At 42.4% G+C, this 16,450-nt stretch overlaps 1 protein-coding gene across 1 annotated transcript in view; it reads right to left on the bottom strand.

The window, feature by feature from the left end:
• PREP (prolyl endopeptidase) overlaps window positions 1-16,450 on the bottom strand; it is a 103,726-nt gene that overhangs the window by 71,749 nt on the left and 15,527 nt on the right. Inside the window, exons 3-5 of the mRNA XM_081141094.1 lie at window positions 8,470-8,603; window positions 7,062-7,192; window positions 4,282-4,491 (exon numbers count right to left, since the gene is read on the bottom strand). Of these exons, the coding sequence (XP_080997220.1) occupies window positions 4,282-4,491; window positions 7,062-7,192; window positions 8,470-8,603 (475 nt within the window). The remainder of the gene's footprint in view (window positions 1-4,281; window positions 4,492-7,061; window positions 7,193-8,469; window positions 8,604-16,450) is intronic.

Consider the following 16,450-nt stretch of genomic DNA (forward strand, 5'->3'; position numbering starts at 1 on the left):
AATCCCAATAAAAATCCCAGCAAGTTATTTTGTGGATATTGACAAACTGATTCCAAAGCTTATGTGGAGAGGCAAAAAAACAAAATAGTCAACAAAATAATGAAGGAAGAGAACAAAGCTGGAGGACTGACACTACCTGACTTCAAGACTTACTATAATCAAGACATAGGTGCTATTGACAAAAACAGACAAATAGATCAATGGAACAGAGAAGACAGCCCAGGAACAAGCCCACATAATATAGTCAACTGATCTTTGCTAAAGGAGCAAAGGCCATACAACAGAGAAAAGATCATTTTTTTCAACAAGCAGTGCTGGAACTGGACATGCACATGTAAGACAATCTAGACACAGACCATACACACTTCACAAACATTGACTCAAAATGGATCACAGCCCTAACTGTAAATGCATAACTATAAAACACCTAGAAGACAACATATGAGAAAACCTAGATGACCGTGGGTTTGGTGGTGACTTTTTAGATACAGCACCAAAGGTGCAATTCATAAAAGAAAGAACTGATAAGCTGAACTTCATAAAATTAAAATCTTCTGCTCTGTGAAAGATACTGTCAAGGAAATGAAAAGACAAGCCATAAACTGGGAGAAGATATTTTAAAAAACCCCACATCTGAGCCTGGCCGGCATGGCCCAGCAGTTGAGCACTGAGCTAGGATCCAGGAGATTGTGGTTCAATTCCCCGTCAGGGTACAGGCCCGGGTTTTGGGCTCAATCCCCAGCAGGGGGCGTGCAGGAGGCAGCCGATGATCAATGACTCTCTCATCACTGATGTTTCCTTCTCTCTCTCTCCCTCCCTCCTTCTCTCTGAAATCAAAAGATACATTTTTTGAAAAAACAAGAACAACACATCTGATAAAGGATTGTTACCCAAAATATAAAAAGAACTATTAAAACTCGACAATAAGGAAACAAACCACCTGATGAAAAAAATGGATCAAAGACCTTAACAGACACCTCGTTAAGGAAGACATAAAATAGACATGGCAAATAAGCACATGAAAGGGTGCTCTACACCATGTCATGAAGAAAATGCAAAGTCAGGCAATGAGACACCATTATGCAACCATCAGAACAGCCAAAATCCAGAGCAATGACGCCACCAAATGCGGATGAGGAAGTGGAGCAGCAGGAACTCTCAGTCATTGCTGGTGGGAATAGAAATGGCACAGTTTCTCTGGAGACAGCTGGGCAGTTTCTTACAAAACTAAACATACTTCTACCATATGATGCAGTAATCACACCCCTTGGTATTTACCCAGAGGAGCTGAAAATTTATTTATGTCCATGCAAAAACCTTCACACAAATATTTACAACAGCTTCATTCATAACTGCCGAAACTTGGAAGCCACCAAGATGTGCGTCAGCGTGTGAATGCATAAATAAACCGTGGAACAGCAAGACAATAGAATATTATTAAGTACTAAAAAGAAATAAGCTATCAAGCCATGGAAAGGCATGGAGCAACTTTAAACTTTTTTAAAAAAATATATCTTTATTGATTTCAGAGGGAGGAAAGGAGAGGGAGAGAGAGAGATAGAAACATCAATGATGAGAGTGTCATTGATCAAGCCCTCAACCAGGGCATGTGCCCTGACCAGGAATCGAACCCTGATCGCCTGGATCCTAGGTCGACGCTCAACTGCTGAGCCACACCCGGCCGGGAGGGGCAACTTTAAATGCATATTACTAAATGAAAGAAGCCAATTTGAAAATGCTACATACTGTATGATTTCAACTGTATGACATTCTAGAAAAGGCAAAACTATGGAGACAGTAAAATCAGTGGTTGCCAGGGGTTAGGAGGCAGTGAGGGAGGGTACACAGGTGGACACAGAGGATTGTCAGGGCAGTGAAAGCACTCTGTATAATACTATAATGGCGGATACATATTATTATACATTTGTGAGAAAGCCATGGAATGTACAACACAGACTGAGGTCTAATGTAAATTATCGATTTGGGGTGATTATGATGTGTCAATGAAGACTCATCAACTGTACCGCTCTGGTGGAGATGTTGACAGTGGGGGAGGTTGTGCATGTGTGGGTGAAGGGGATGTATGAGAAATCTCTGTACATTCTGTTCAGTTTTTCTGTGAACCTAAAATTGGTCTAAAAGCTATTAAAAAAAGTTTAGAATCAGTTGGGTATCATCCTGGAAGTAATTCACACATATCTGCTGATTTTTGAGGCTGTTATGAGATTGACCTGTTTTTATTTCACACTGAAAATGTACCAAGCTTTCAGAACAACAAATAAAAAAGAAGTAAGACCACGACACACAGTGAAACATGTAGTTGTATCATAGAAATGTACACCTGAAACCTATGTGATCCTATGAACCAATGTCACCCCAATAAATTTAATTTAAAAAACACACCTTAGAGTATTTGGTGATTTTTCAAGGGTTTTCCAGGAACACTGGTAAGAAGTGCACAGTCAGAACTGCTTAGCTCTTACTATGAGGGCCTCCAACACTCAACCTGAGAGGCTGCTGAGGCTTTCTGGACAAGAGGGCAACAATTGACAGGTGGGAGGTATGGGCTTTCTTAGTTCAATCACAATCACTAGTGTTGCCACTGAAGGCTGAGGATAACTAAAAATTTTCATGTTTTCCACAAGTTAACTTAATAACATTGTTCTCTAACAAGAAATGGCCAGTTATATATTTTGACATCCCAGAACTTGAAAATAGCCAACATTTTCTAACCCACTGGCACTCTTAACACAGGCAGCTATCTCAGTGCACAGAGCAGAGGTATTTCTTTTTCTTTTTTAAATATATCTTTATTGATTTCAGAGAGAGGAAGGGAGAGGGGGAGAGAGAGAAATAGCAATGATGAGAGAGTCGTCATTGATCGGCTGTCTCCTTCCCAGTTGGGGAACTGGGGATCGAGCTCGCAACCCTGGCATGTGCCCTGACCGGGAACCGAACCGCGATTTCCTGAATCCTAGGTTGATGCTCAACCGCTGAGCCATGCCTGGCCAGGCCACAGATCTTTCTTTAGCCAACATCCTTGGTTAAAAAACCCTTAGCTCCTCTGTAGTTCATTGGTGAATTCAGAGAAAGGTACTGCAGTAGTCTATCCAGAGGCAGCAGATAGTAAACACAGCCAAAAGAAATGGAAAGTGTTATAGCCTCATTCCCAATTCAACTGAGGGGAAAACAGAAAGGAAAGCTTATCTGAAGATGACAAAGATACAGGAAGCCATGATAAAGGGGCATATATGGTAGAAAGCACGGGGGTAGCTTTGCTTCTTGCCAGCCCCGGGACCTGAAACGGGTAACTGAGACTCTGCATCCCAGATCCACATCTCTAACAAAGAGACAGTAAAACCTGCCTGTGAAGGCCAGCTAAGGCAACATGAAAATGCTACACTCCGTGTGGAAATACGAAGTGTTACAAAGATGATGATGCCAACAGCAAGGTAGAGGCACAGGGCCCTTCCTGTCCGGGGAGATTAGTGAGGTGGGAAAGAAAGAGGAACCACTGAACACAGTAGCACCTCTGTGCAACTGAAGAGGAGAACAGGTGTGTATATGGGAAGCTAACAAGGAGAAAAGTCTCAAGATAAATGTGACCAACGGGGGACTTGTGACTTCTGATCAGGGGAAGAGATATGATTACCGCAGTAAGAAAATTGTACAATCACTCAACATCATTAAATAAGTTAGTTTTATGAAAAATTCATCTTCTCCATGATCCCCTTGGGAGAAAGAACACAGCTGTGAAAGACTGTGATAATGGCTTCAACTTTTCAGTTCCCTGTATCTGCTTGAATAGGGGATGGCAAACAGAATGCAGGGACATGGTAATATGAGCAGCAAACCCAGGCACCCAAGAGGTTCTGCCTTTCAGCTCTCTCCCTTGGAATTCTGCTGAGCTGCCATGTGAACTAGTCTGCTAGTGGATGAAAGACCGCATGGAGCAGAGCTGAGGCCCCAGACATGTGAAAGAGTCAAGCCTAGATCAGCCAACTGACCTGTAGCTGACCACAGATACATGATCACACTCTGCTAAGCCCAGAAGAACCGCCTGCCAACCCACAGACTCAAGCAAAATAAATGGTCATTATCTTAAGCCCCTGAGGTTTGGGGTGATCTGTTACATAAAAAAGCTAACTGACAGAATGTCCTTTGAGGAATCTTGGCTCTAGACCAAACAACCTCTGTTGTGGTTTAGCTTCTCTATGAAAGCTACGTGAGTCACACTTCTATTTCATAAAAAAGGTACCTTCATCTGAAGTCTTAACTTACCATCACTTTTTCCATCTTGTTGGGGATAAGAGTTGTAGAACATTCCCTTCCCATCATGGGTCCAGGCCATACAGCTGAACTTGACTCTTTCGAGCACATCTGGAAGCTCTTTGGCCCCATCGACTTTCATAAACTTGATGGTCACCCAGTCTGAGCCACTGGCACTCAGACCATAGGCAAAATATTCACCATCTTCACTGAATGCATAGCCTATGGAACACAGGAGAAATTAAACAGTGATGGAGACACAATTCCTAGCCCTGATCACTGCCCCGTGTTGTCTGACAACACTCTGTCATACACAGAAGCAGAATGTGACAGGGAGGAACTCTGAGGGCTGAGCCCACGTCTTACAGGCATTTGCCTTATGGACAAGTCTTCATTCCTTCATCTGCAAAGTGAAGTATTGGATTATATGACCATTCAGATGCTTCCATTTTTTTTTTTCTTTCTTTTTTATATATCTTTTATTGATTTCAGAGAGAGGAAAGGAGGGGGAGAGAGAGAGACAGAAACATCAATGATGAGAGAGTCATTGATTGGCTGCCTAGCCCGCAACCCGGGCATGTGCCCTGACCGGGAATCGAACCCGGATCGCCTGGATCTTAGGTCAATATTCAACCGCTGAGCCACGCCCAGCCGGGCGATGCTTCCATTTTTAATTTCTATAATTCAATAGGCAGTTCAGTTCAAAGCAGAGCTCATCTCAGACTTTCAGCGTATTTTATTTATTCTCTAAAGGGAACGAGGGGGAAAAGGAGTTAAGGAAACTGCCTTTGGAGTAATGACTGAATAAGGGCACATACCATGTAACAGAACTAAACTGGAGCCATTAGGTAATTTTTGGAATGGATTCCAGACAATCTGAGATCACTCTTTACAACCTCATTTTCTGAGCACTGCTGGCACTCGAGGATTATTGTCCATACCATCTGACCACCACGAGCCCAGGTAAATAAGGCCTGAGGGTTTGCAATAAAGATCTTACACGTCGCACATCCCAAAAGTGACCGTGGAAAAGTGAGAAAAGCAACACCATCTACGGACTACTACGCTGTGTCCAATTCTTTAGGGCCATGACACACAGAACACTGCAATCACCATGGAATGTTTCCTGCAAACATTTACACATTTATAGTAGCTTTGATCATTATGAAGTACACACAGCATTTGGTACTAGACACCAACACCAGAGATTTCCTCTTAGGATGTTTGCTGAGCTTTACTAGGGGGTCGAAAACTGTCCTAAGAAACCCAACTATTTTCAGAGGTTTTCTACTCTTTTACATGAAAGCTCTATTAATGGAAAATATGTTTAAAATTTCAAAAAGCCTACTTATTAATCACTTATAATTCTTATAAAATATTCAGGCTCATATGTATGTAACTGCAGAAAAGAATCTAGAAGACAATGGGGAGAAAATATTCACTTTCCGCTCTGTATAACACTGTAGTGTTTGAATTATTTACATATAATTAGAAAATTTTCAGGAAAAATTTAAATAAAACATTTTTATTTCAAATGCATATTTTTAAAATGTATATACTATCAAAAGAATCTGAATGTTTACCCACACTGTAATTCCCTATAATACCATTCGCAAAGACTGGAGCCAGGTCCCACGTCTAGTTCTCCTTTTCATCCATCAGGACATGTGCATGGCAAGAATTCCATCAAAAAGTTACTGGAACGGCCGGCTGGTATGGCTCAGAGGTTGAGCATCGACCCAGGAACCGGTTTGATTCCCGATCAGGGCACATGCCCAGGTTGCAGGCTCGATCCCCAGTGGGGGGCATGTAGGAGGCAGCTAATCACTGATGTTTCTCTCTCACTGATGTTTCTCTCTCTCTATCCCTCTCTATCTAAAAATCAACAAAAATATATTTTTAAAAAAAATTACTGGGATGAATTATCAGACTAAGAGGTGGGAGCCTGTTCTAATGAAGTCTATCTGGATGAGATGCAAAGCAGGCCTTTGTTAAAACTAAATGAATTCCGATACAAGATACATTATAGCACAGAACCAGTGTATTAAGTTCATTTAACTCCCAAGTTCAAATTCATGAAAGAATGCTCTCATAAGCTGGCTGGCATCTTACTTTCAATACTGATTACTTTCAATAGAACAGCAATCTTCCTCACCCCAGAACTAGTGCTTATGGCGCAAACCTGGGGAAATCTTTATGGGCTGTGGAGGAGGCCATCTTTGGGGGCAGAGTTATTTAGGAGACATGTAGCAACTTACACCTTTAAGGGGCAGGGTACCAAGTTGTCCAATTTTTTCAAGGTTGTAGTTTTTTACTTTTAATTCTATCATACTGACAATTATCTAAAATTTAAAACTCTTAATTAGTTCCTCCCTTCCAAGGAAAGGGGTCTGATAAATATCCCTTCCCATTTTACATTTATAGTTGAAACATTCTTTGTATCGCTTAAATTTCTTATAGAAGAGAATTAATTTGTTTTCTAACCACAGATAGTTCTCAGGGATGTTACAGGAAAAGATGACTATACTTCAGGATCCCAGAAGCCCTAGAAGCTAACTTGGGTCCAGTGAAAAGTATCCTCCAGCTCTGCTTCATGCCTTCAGAAGAACACGTGACTACTTGTGTGTTCTAAATATACTGCGCAAAAATTAGCTTTCCTGACACTGCATATGCATCTGTTCTGCAATATGGTCCTCGCTCTGTCTGGTATTTCAGAGGCGAGGCGACTGCACCAGCATAGAGCATCGTGTGGGGGCCTGGACCTCCCGTGGGCCTGGCCGAGGAGCACTCACCTCGAAGTGCCACCGTGCCATCGTCAGAGAGAACGTTGGGGTCTAGGAACACTCTGGCTTCACCCTCTAAAGAATCCTGTACATATAATACTCGTTGGTTCTGCAAACCTGTATTGTAAAAATAGAAATACCTGCAGGACAGAGACAGTCTTTATTTAGCTGTGCAGTTTGCTATTTGTGGAGTAAAACCAAATTCACATAAGCAAAAAGCTCACACACACACACAAATGCAAATGAGCATGCCAGGGACATGGGGACTAGGCTGTAGGTCCCACCACCTCCCTGTACCTACAGTTTGTTATCTGAATTGCTTTGGGTATTGAAATTCTGCACCTTAGCTAAATAAAGACAAAGACTTTTACTTGCTAAATCAAAGGCTGCTAGGTAGGGGTCGGCAAATCTTTTCTGTAATGGGCAAGACTGCTTTGTGGGCCATACAGTTTCCGTTGCTATTACACAACTCTGCAGTTATACAAAGTAGCCATGGATAATATATAAATGAACGAACATAGCTGGGTGCCACTGAAACCTTATTTATAAAAACAGGCGGTGGGCAGGGTTTGGCATGCAGATTATACTTTGCTGATCCTTGGGGGAGAGATGGGGATGTCTAAGAAATTCTAAAGTAAATTTTTGATGGTACTTCCAAAGAGGCTTAAAAAACAATATGATGATATGTTTGAGTGTAAAAAAAAGAGGAACAAGAGAGGTGAATTATCAGGTTCTACTTCTTGGACAATTTCCATTTTTGGATAGAAGAAATGTATATAATAAAATCTTCAAGTATTTATAAGCCAAAGATAATTAATTTTAGAGGCAAACAAATCTCCACTGTTGTCTATGAATCATTCCATCTCACCAATTACTTACCAAAAGAAAACAATAAATTCTTACACTGTAGATTTCTTCCTAGGACATATCTATACTAAGTTTCTTTCTTTTTTTTTTTTGGTGATTATGTTAGTTTTTTAAAAATTCATTTATTTATTTATTTTTAAATATATCTTTATTGATTTCAGAGAGAGGAAAGGAGAGGGAGAGACAGAAACATCAATAATGACAGAATCATTGGAGATGCAGCCCGCAACCCAGGCATGTGCTCTAACAGGGAATCAAACCTCGATCTCCTGGATCCTAGGTCGATGCTCAACCGCTGAGCCACACCCAGCCAGGCTAAAATTTATTTTTAATTATAGTTGACATCTACCAAATTTCTTAATCCTTATTTTAAGAATTTGGACAATAGATCAAAAGATATTATTCTCATATTTAAGCATAGAAATGAATCCACTTTATGATGAATTAATCTGATAGACTGACAAGTTATTTAGAATTTGTTTTAAAATTTAATAACGACGCAGTCAATTAGAAAAGTAAAGTAAAATGAAACGAGATTCGCTTTCCGCACCGTTTTCCTTTCTTGAAGTGGCAGCTGTACTTGGGGTAGTCATACAGCTCGGTCATTCTCTCCTTGTATAGCCCTCTGAGGGGGCACTGCTCAAGAAATGGCACCGTGATCTTGTTCTGGGCCTCCACGAAAGCCTGCAGAAAAAATGTCAATGGTCAGAGAAAGTCAGATGTAAAATTTAATGTGAGAAATGTCATGCTTTAACATGTGTTAGAGAGATCCAGCAATTCCACTCTTGGGAATATGTCCAAAGAAAACAAAAACGCTATATTGAAAAGATATCTGCACCCCATGTTCACAGCAGCATTATTTACAATAGCCAAGATATGGAAACAACTTAAGTGTTCCACTGATGGATGAATGAAGAAAGAAAATGTGATATATACATAAACACAATGGAATATTACTCAGCCACAAAAAGGAAGAAATTCTGCCATTTGTGACAACATGGATAGGCCCTGAGTGCATTATGCTAAGTGAGATAAGTCAGCAAAGACAAATACTGTACGATCTCGCTTATATGTGAAATTTAAAAAACACTCATAGAAAAGAGATCAGATTTGTGGTTATCAAAGGTGGAGAGGTATGCAGCAGGGGCCTAGGGTACTGGATAAAGGTGGTCAAAGGTACAATTCTAGTTATAAAATAAATATTAAGGATGTCATATCCAATATGATGACTACAGTTAACACTGCTGTGAGATATATATATAGTAAATCCCGGGCTCTCATCACACACACAAAATATTTTCTTTGTATCTATGTCAGATGATAGATGTTAACTAAACTTAAAGTGGTAATCATTTCACTATATATGGAAGTTAAATCATTATGCTGTATACCTTAAACTTATACAGTGCTGTATGTCAATTATATCTCAATAAAACTGGAGGGAAAAAGACTGAAAAAAATGTATCAGTGAAAGCATTTTTCCCCTCAATAAATAATAACTAATACTTACATGGAACAAACTATGTACCAGGCAAGTATTAACTCATTTGGAACTCATAAGTGAAGGTTCTTTAATCAGCCCACCTTTATGGATAAGGAAACAAGTCTCAGAGGGGTTAAAAAGTTGCCCAGCATCATGCAGCTAGGAAACGGTAGAGCTGGCTCCTGTGGATCTGTGCTCTTCTTAACAAGCACACTATGCTGTGCTCAGATCTGGGCGGCTTAGTCAGCAGCCAGTGGTGCCAAACAACATCAGAGTTAAAGAAAGTTAGAGATACCTTGGCACTATTCTATCAATTTTGTTTTTGACTTACTATCTTTCTAATACCTACTACCTTGTCAACTTCACTAAATTTGGAGACTAAAAAATATTTTTAAAAATTTGAAAGTGAGTGTCACTGGATAAAAAAAATCTATAATAAATGGTTTATATGAAGAGCAAGTGGTGGCCTGCAGGAAGTCAGGAGACCTGGCCACAAACGCAGAGAAGGGTAGTTTTTACAACAGATCAGTTATAGCCAAGTATACCGTTTACAACTAAGCAGTTAGAAAATAGCTTTTGATTTTTAGCTATAAAATTGGTACATAGTTGCACAGTTGCATAGTTGCAAGGGGCAGCATTCTGGAGATCACTAAGTGTGTGCAGCAGCATTACTGGGTTTCACCAGGAAGGAAATGCTATGCCTACATGACAGACATGGAAGTGGAGGCAGGCCAAACTGCAGTCACCGATCAAGGTCATGCAGTGAGTTAGCAATAGCCCAGAATTACTTTATTCCAGTCACTGTAACAGCGGCTGAGGCCGACTCCATGTCTGATACAGGATATGGAGATGACGCAGATCTACCCAGGGGAGAAGCTGGGCCTCCTAGGATTTCCTCCTGCTTGGGCTGGGCAGGAAATCCCTTGGGGTGCTAGAGCATCGAAAAGGGTTTAGTAAGAACCTAGGATGCTTCGGCACTGATCCTGGCATTGTGGATGGAGGGGCGACAAGTCCAGGACCAGCCTCCTGTCATCCTAACATTCTACTGAGGGAGATAAAGCATAGCCAGAGCATTACAGAGAGTGGTTAGTCCTAAAGAGATGTTCAGGGTCATCGTGGAGAGATGCTGCTACTCAAAGTAGCATCCACAACCTGTGCTGGTGCTGAACTACGTGCTGCCAGCCCAGAATGAGACTGAGAGGAAGTGCTATAAGCGATTTGCCCTTGCTGAGCCGTCTTTGTTACATTTCACAAAAATATCCACATGGTTTGGAAATTTAAAAACCAGTCATTCACCACAGATCTTGGGACACACTGGGAAGGAGGACACTTACTCAGGGAAGGTAGCCAGGGAGATCCTTCTGTTCAGATTTTGAACTAAGGTCCGACAGGTGAGAGGCAGGAGCCATACGAAGATGGGAAGAGCCTGCCAGGCCTGGGACCTGGCAAGTACAGGGCCCTCCAGGGGAGGAGAGTGGTGTGAACAATAGTAAGTCAGCAAGGCTGGGAATGAGTGAGAAAGACCAGGCAGGAGCCAGATCAAGAGGCACCTGCTGCTCAGTTATGAAGGTGGAACCTGTTCTACGTGCAAACACGCTACGATCAGTTGGGGAGATAGTTATATAACCTGGTTGCTTTGGGCGAAGACTAAGCTGTAGGGGAGCCAGGGTGGAGAACAAGGCCAATCAGGAAGCCAGGCAGCAGTCTGGTGAGAAGGGGCCACGGGGAACGGCCACTGTAACAGGAGATGGAGAAAACAGGCACAGAGCACATGAACGTGCAGGTCTGACGGCTACTTCCCAGAAGGGCCTCACCAGGACATTCCAGCTACTTAGGGCTCCCACCCGGAGACCCCAGCATGCTGAGGGTCTTGGCTGGCCCCTCCCCTTCCATGAAGGGTGCCCTGTAAACTTCATTTCCCCAGTCCTCTGATTTGTGCATGGATGAGGCTCCATCTAGGCCTCCTCTTGGCTCTAGGAGGACCAGGGTGGGTCCAAGAGTCATAGATTGCTGTGTATTTTCCTTGGAAAGGGAATTGTGTTCTTTGATCGTGTCTCTATTTTGCTTTGTTCCTTTTACACGTCTCATGGTCTAATCACAGTTGCTGCAACAGAATCTATCTCAGGCTAACAGACACGCTGCCCCTTCTCGTTTCAAATGTTCATAAAACAGTTACGCCAGGCGTTACAAAGCCACCAGATAACTACATAATTCTAGGATTATTACATGCAATTCTGTCACCTCCCACCCACAAGTGTTAGTCAATTACTTTAAATAGAGCAGTATTTAAGCACTGTGCCCTTCCAAGTCAAATACCCAGACACAAAACCAAACAGTGTTCAAATTCCTTCACGTCTCAAGTTCTTTCACAATATGCATCTTTATAACGTGGACAAATCCTTTTCACAGAGGTGGTGGGAAACTTCCTGTAAAGGGGATCTGTGAAAATTAGGGTTCCACAGAGTGCTGATGAAATTGCTGACACTTTAACCAGGAAAATACCTTCTTCTCATTTGTGGATTTAATGGTCTAGCTTCTTGGTTTAAAATTTAAAACAAATCTGGGTGTCAGGGTAAAGGAAGAACCTGGAGGAATTACAGGATGGTAAGGAAGCAGGGTGAGGAAATTAAAATCCTCTCCGTTCCTCAGGTGCGCCAGCATCCAGTCACACGGCACCATGTTACTAAAATAACTGAGACCTGAAGGCCCACTGACGACACCTGCAGCTCAGCCTCTGACAAGGACCAATAGCTATGGATGACTCTGAATTCATTTTCCTCAGAACAGCTGCTCAAAACAAAGACGTTCTCTTCATATATCACTAGAAAGCTTCAAAGCAAAGGGAAGCTTCTGTTATGCAGGATCAGTAATTTCCAGGGATCTGCTGTACAACACCGTGCCTATGGTTAATGATACTGTATCGCATACATAAAACTTTAAGAGGGCAGACCTCACGAAATTTAATTCTTACCACTAAAGAAAGAAAGAAAGAAAAAAAAAAAACACACAAAGCTCCCTGGCCAGAGGGCCACATGGTGTGAGAGCTGGAGATTCCTTTACCCCAACTGTCCTCAGGAAGAATTTGTTCCAGGTGTCCTCACATGTCCTGTATTTTAATCCACAAAATACCTCAAGTCCTTTTACAAGCACAACTCTTACATATATGAATAAAAAGAGTGCATAGTTACTCATTAAAAATATATATATATACACACACAAAACAGCATGGTTATACAACATGGGATTACAAAGATGAATTAAGGGTAAAAATAAGTGCCATATGAGAACAAATTAAGGAGACATCTACTTCCAGGGCAGGGCGGGAGGGCTGGGTAGAGGCCATGTAGGCAGCCAAGGTGACCAGGAGGGAGATCCGGGCGGAAGACCAATTCTGGCACGGGCATCCACCTTTCGTCTCCCCAAACCCCAATGAAAACTAGGGGTAGTGCTACCTATATCTCACTGCTGCAAATTACAAATACATCTGTGTGTGTGTGTGTGTGTGTGTGTGTGTGTGTGTGTGTGTGTGTGAAAAAGAGGGGGGAGAGAGAATGAGAGGGAGGGAGGGGGAGGTACTGATTGGAGAAAGGGTGGTGGGTGTCACAGCATGGCATGGCCAAACACCAAGATCCCAGCCACACGTAAAGGGCTGTGCGCATCCTGGTGGCCAGAGGGGGAAGTATACTTGCATCCCCTCCGCTGGAAGTTTAGCAGAACCTGAAAACAACTGACAAGGGCAGGGATAATACCCCACAGAAAAGGAGTCAAAAGGTGGCAAAGCTCACCCCAGCGCCAGGAGGGCTGAACAGCCACATGGAAAGCCTGGGGCAGGTCATGCCAAACAGAAAACTAGATGCAGCTGCTTTAAGAAGCATGTCTAGAAATTGAGACTATAAATGGAATAATATACTTTATAAGACTAATATTTGGACTCTACTTGAAAGTGAAAAGAGTACCCCTTATTTTCCAGCACTCACTGAATATTTACAAAAATCAGCAATACGCCAGATAGCAAGGGAACCCTTGACCCAAGGAGCACTGTGACCACCATTAACCTCAATTAAGTGAGGTGTCTTTCTTTTCCTGGCCTCATACACCCCCCCCCCCCCGCCCGACTCATTCCCAAAGAGGAGAAACACAGAATTCAATCCGTGAGATCCCAAAATCCACTGGGCTCGTCTTTTAACATTAAAAACCAAGAGTGGACCCATTTCGTCTCTCTAAGAACATCTGCTCTCAGGTAAGGAAAGCTTCCCATGAACTCCTAGCTGCACACGCTTAGCAGCCCAGGTCTTTCCACCTTCTTGCTTGTCTCCATCTGGGTAAACCAGTTCCCTCACTAGGGCTGGTTACTGCCAACCAGAAGGGAGCAGAAACCTACATTTTGACCTGAGATTCACCTCTGTTCTCAAATCTAGTCTTTGGCAGGGAGCTCATTCAAAGCTGACACCTGAGCCCCATCTAGCTCCATTCTTCAGTGCATAAGCTACTGACCAGAAACCTGGCAAGGAGAGAGGTGATGTGCACCCCAAACCAAACCTAACTAAAAACCCGATCATGAAGAAGTTAAACACATACACATCTTCCCCTGAATAACTCTTCTATAAATGAGGGAATCCAAATTAGAACAAGAATATTTAGAAAAACAAGAACTGAAGTTCACAGGGTGTAGTAAAAACATTTGGAGTTGACATGTGGTTTTGTTTGGTACCTCTGGGAAGCCCATGATTGAGTGGGGGCTATCCCCTCTGCTGGCCATCAAAGCACCCCTCCCCTAGACCTGGGCCTGATCCAGGGTCGGGGACACCCACACAGGATGAGGCCTGTGGTTGGTCTAGAGGCTTATTATCATGACTCCCACACACATGGGGCAGCTGACCTGATTTAGTCCCACAGCAGTGAGTTCAGGAGTGTCCCTGCAACAGGCTGGGAGGCAGAGCTGGTGCGTGGGTGTGGCATGTGTTGAAGGACAGTGACCACACTGATTGATACGGTATATCTGGTGCTCAATATTCAAAAAACCGGGATGGGTCTAGAAAGTGACAGTTACGCTTTAAGGAAGTGTGGGGTTTACCCTCCCTTTCGGTCAGATTTTATCATTTCTGGGTACTTGTGACTTGTATCACCACCTGCGATAATGTTACTACACCTCTGTCTGTACTCTACCTATGCTAATGCCTTTCTACATGTTTTATATAAAGTAAACCCTGTTCATTTTCATTAGCAGAGTCTTTCCTCAATTCTTACCTACAGGCAACAGTCAATAAAGTAGTAGATGTGAACCCCAGCAAAGCAACCAGAATCCTTTGCAGGGTCAGAGATAAACACTGAGAGAACAGATGTCACCTGGTAAGACCTAAAGAGGCAAAGTTGTCTTTCCCCTCCACACCGGAGGCTGCTGGGAAAGAAAATCATCAGAGAAAAGATGACCTAGGAGACAAAGAGACAGATGTACAGAAATATGTGCACTCCTGGATCAGGCTGTGCCCAAAGGCACATACAACCTGGTCATCAATTCTGTGAGCCACTTAGCTCTTTTCTATGAGCTGGTGTGAGCTGGGGTTCAGGGACCACCCACTTAGAGTCCTGACTAATGCAGCTCTTCTAGGAGTCCCGCAGTCTGCTGAGCAAGATGAGGCTGGTTGGACATAAGCAGGCTGGGAGTGGAGGGATCGGCCAGAAGTTTGCGCAAGGGCTGGCTGAGGAAGCCTGAAAAAGGTGCTTCATCAGTAAATGAGAAATAGTAAAATTAAACTTTCAAACAAAAAAGTTTTAAAGTAACAAAAGAAAAAATATAATGAACTAGAAAATAGAAAAGTAAAGGGGTATAACTTTAAAGTCATAGAAATGTTGCTTTTTTTAAAAAGAAGAAAACACACATTCTACCAAAGCTCTGGCTAAACTAATCAAAAAAGGGGAGAGAAGGCCTGGTCGGCGTGGTTCAGGGGCTACGCATCGACCTAGGATCCAGGAGAGGTTGCAGTTTGATTCCCGGTTGGGGGACATGCCCAGGTTGCGGGCTCGACCCCCATTAAGGGGCGTGCAGGAGGCAGCTGATCAATGACTTTCCCTCATCACTGATGTTTCTATATCTCTCTCTCCCTTTCTCTCTCTGAAATCAATAAAGATGTATTTTTTAAAAAAGGGGGGAGAGAGAAGTTAAAAATAATTCAAAATTAGAAACAATAAAGAATCTGACAGGGAGAGTCAAGTTTCCTATAATGAAGGGATACTAACATAACCCCACACTAGTAAAATTTTAAAATCCCAATGATACAGACCATTTTCTAGGAAATACAAATGACTAAATTGATCCAAGAAGATCTGAACAGAGCAATAACCATGAAAGAAAGTGGAAGAAAAGAGCACACAACTGCAATAAAAGTACTTTTCCCAGATAGCTCTGCAGATGAGGTCTTTCAATTATTAAGCAGAAAATGTCCATGCAATTTTAACTGTTCAATAATGAATGCAATGGCGAGCATTTAGGAAGCACTTACTTGTGTCTACCACTGTGCTGCATCGTTCAAAAACATTATCACTTAATTTTCACCCCAACCTACAGTTTTCTCCAAATTATAAATCAGAAAACTGAAACCTGGAGAGGTTAAACAGCATGACCAATGTCACATATCTAGTGCAACTATAGAGCCTGTCTTTCTACTGCTAAAACTGCTCATTTAATGACTATACACTATTGTCTTCCCATGAATATACACGTCCCATGATCTCTAAGGGTTGTCATTAGTTGCTGGTGGGAACGGGTAGAAAGAAATTCTGGAAGCAGGGAGACAAGTTAGGAAGCTACTGAACATTCAGCTGAGTGGCAATGCATGCCTGAACAGGGACAATGTCAGTGGAGATAAAAACAAAGGGAAAGGTGTAAGATTTTACGGAGTCAGAACTGGCGCTCCGAAGAATCTCGTGTGTGACTGAGATCTGATTCAAGCAGTCAGTGCCATGCAGTGCTATACAGAAGAGTCCCAGACCCCTTTATTATGACATAAGCCTTGGTTTCTCCCAGGTGAGAAAAATTAGAGCCACAGAC

This window comes from Miniopterus schreibersii (genome assembly GCF_964146895.1).
Source record: "Miniopterus schreibersii genome assembly, chromosome: 6".
In the NCBI taxonomy this organism is placed as follows: Eukaryota; Metazoa; Chordata; class Mammalia; order Chiroptera; family Miniopteridae; genus Miniopterus; species Miniopterus schreibersii.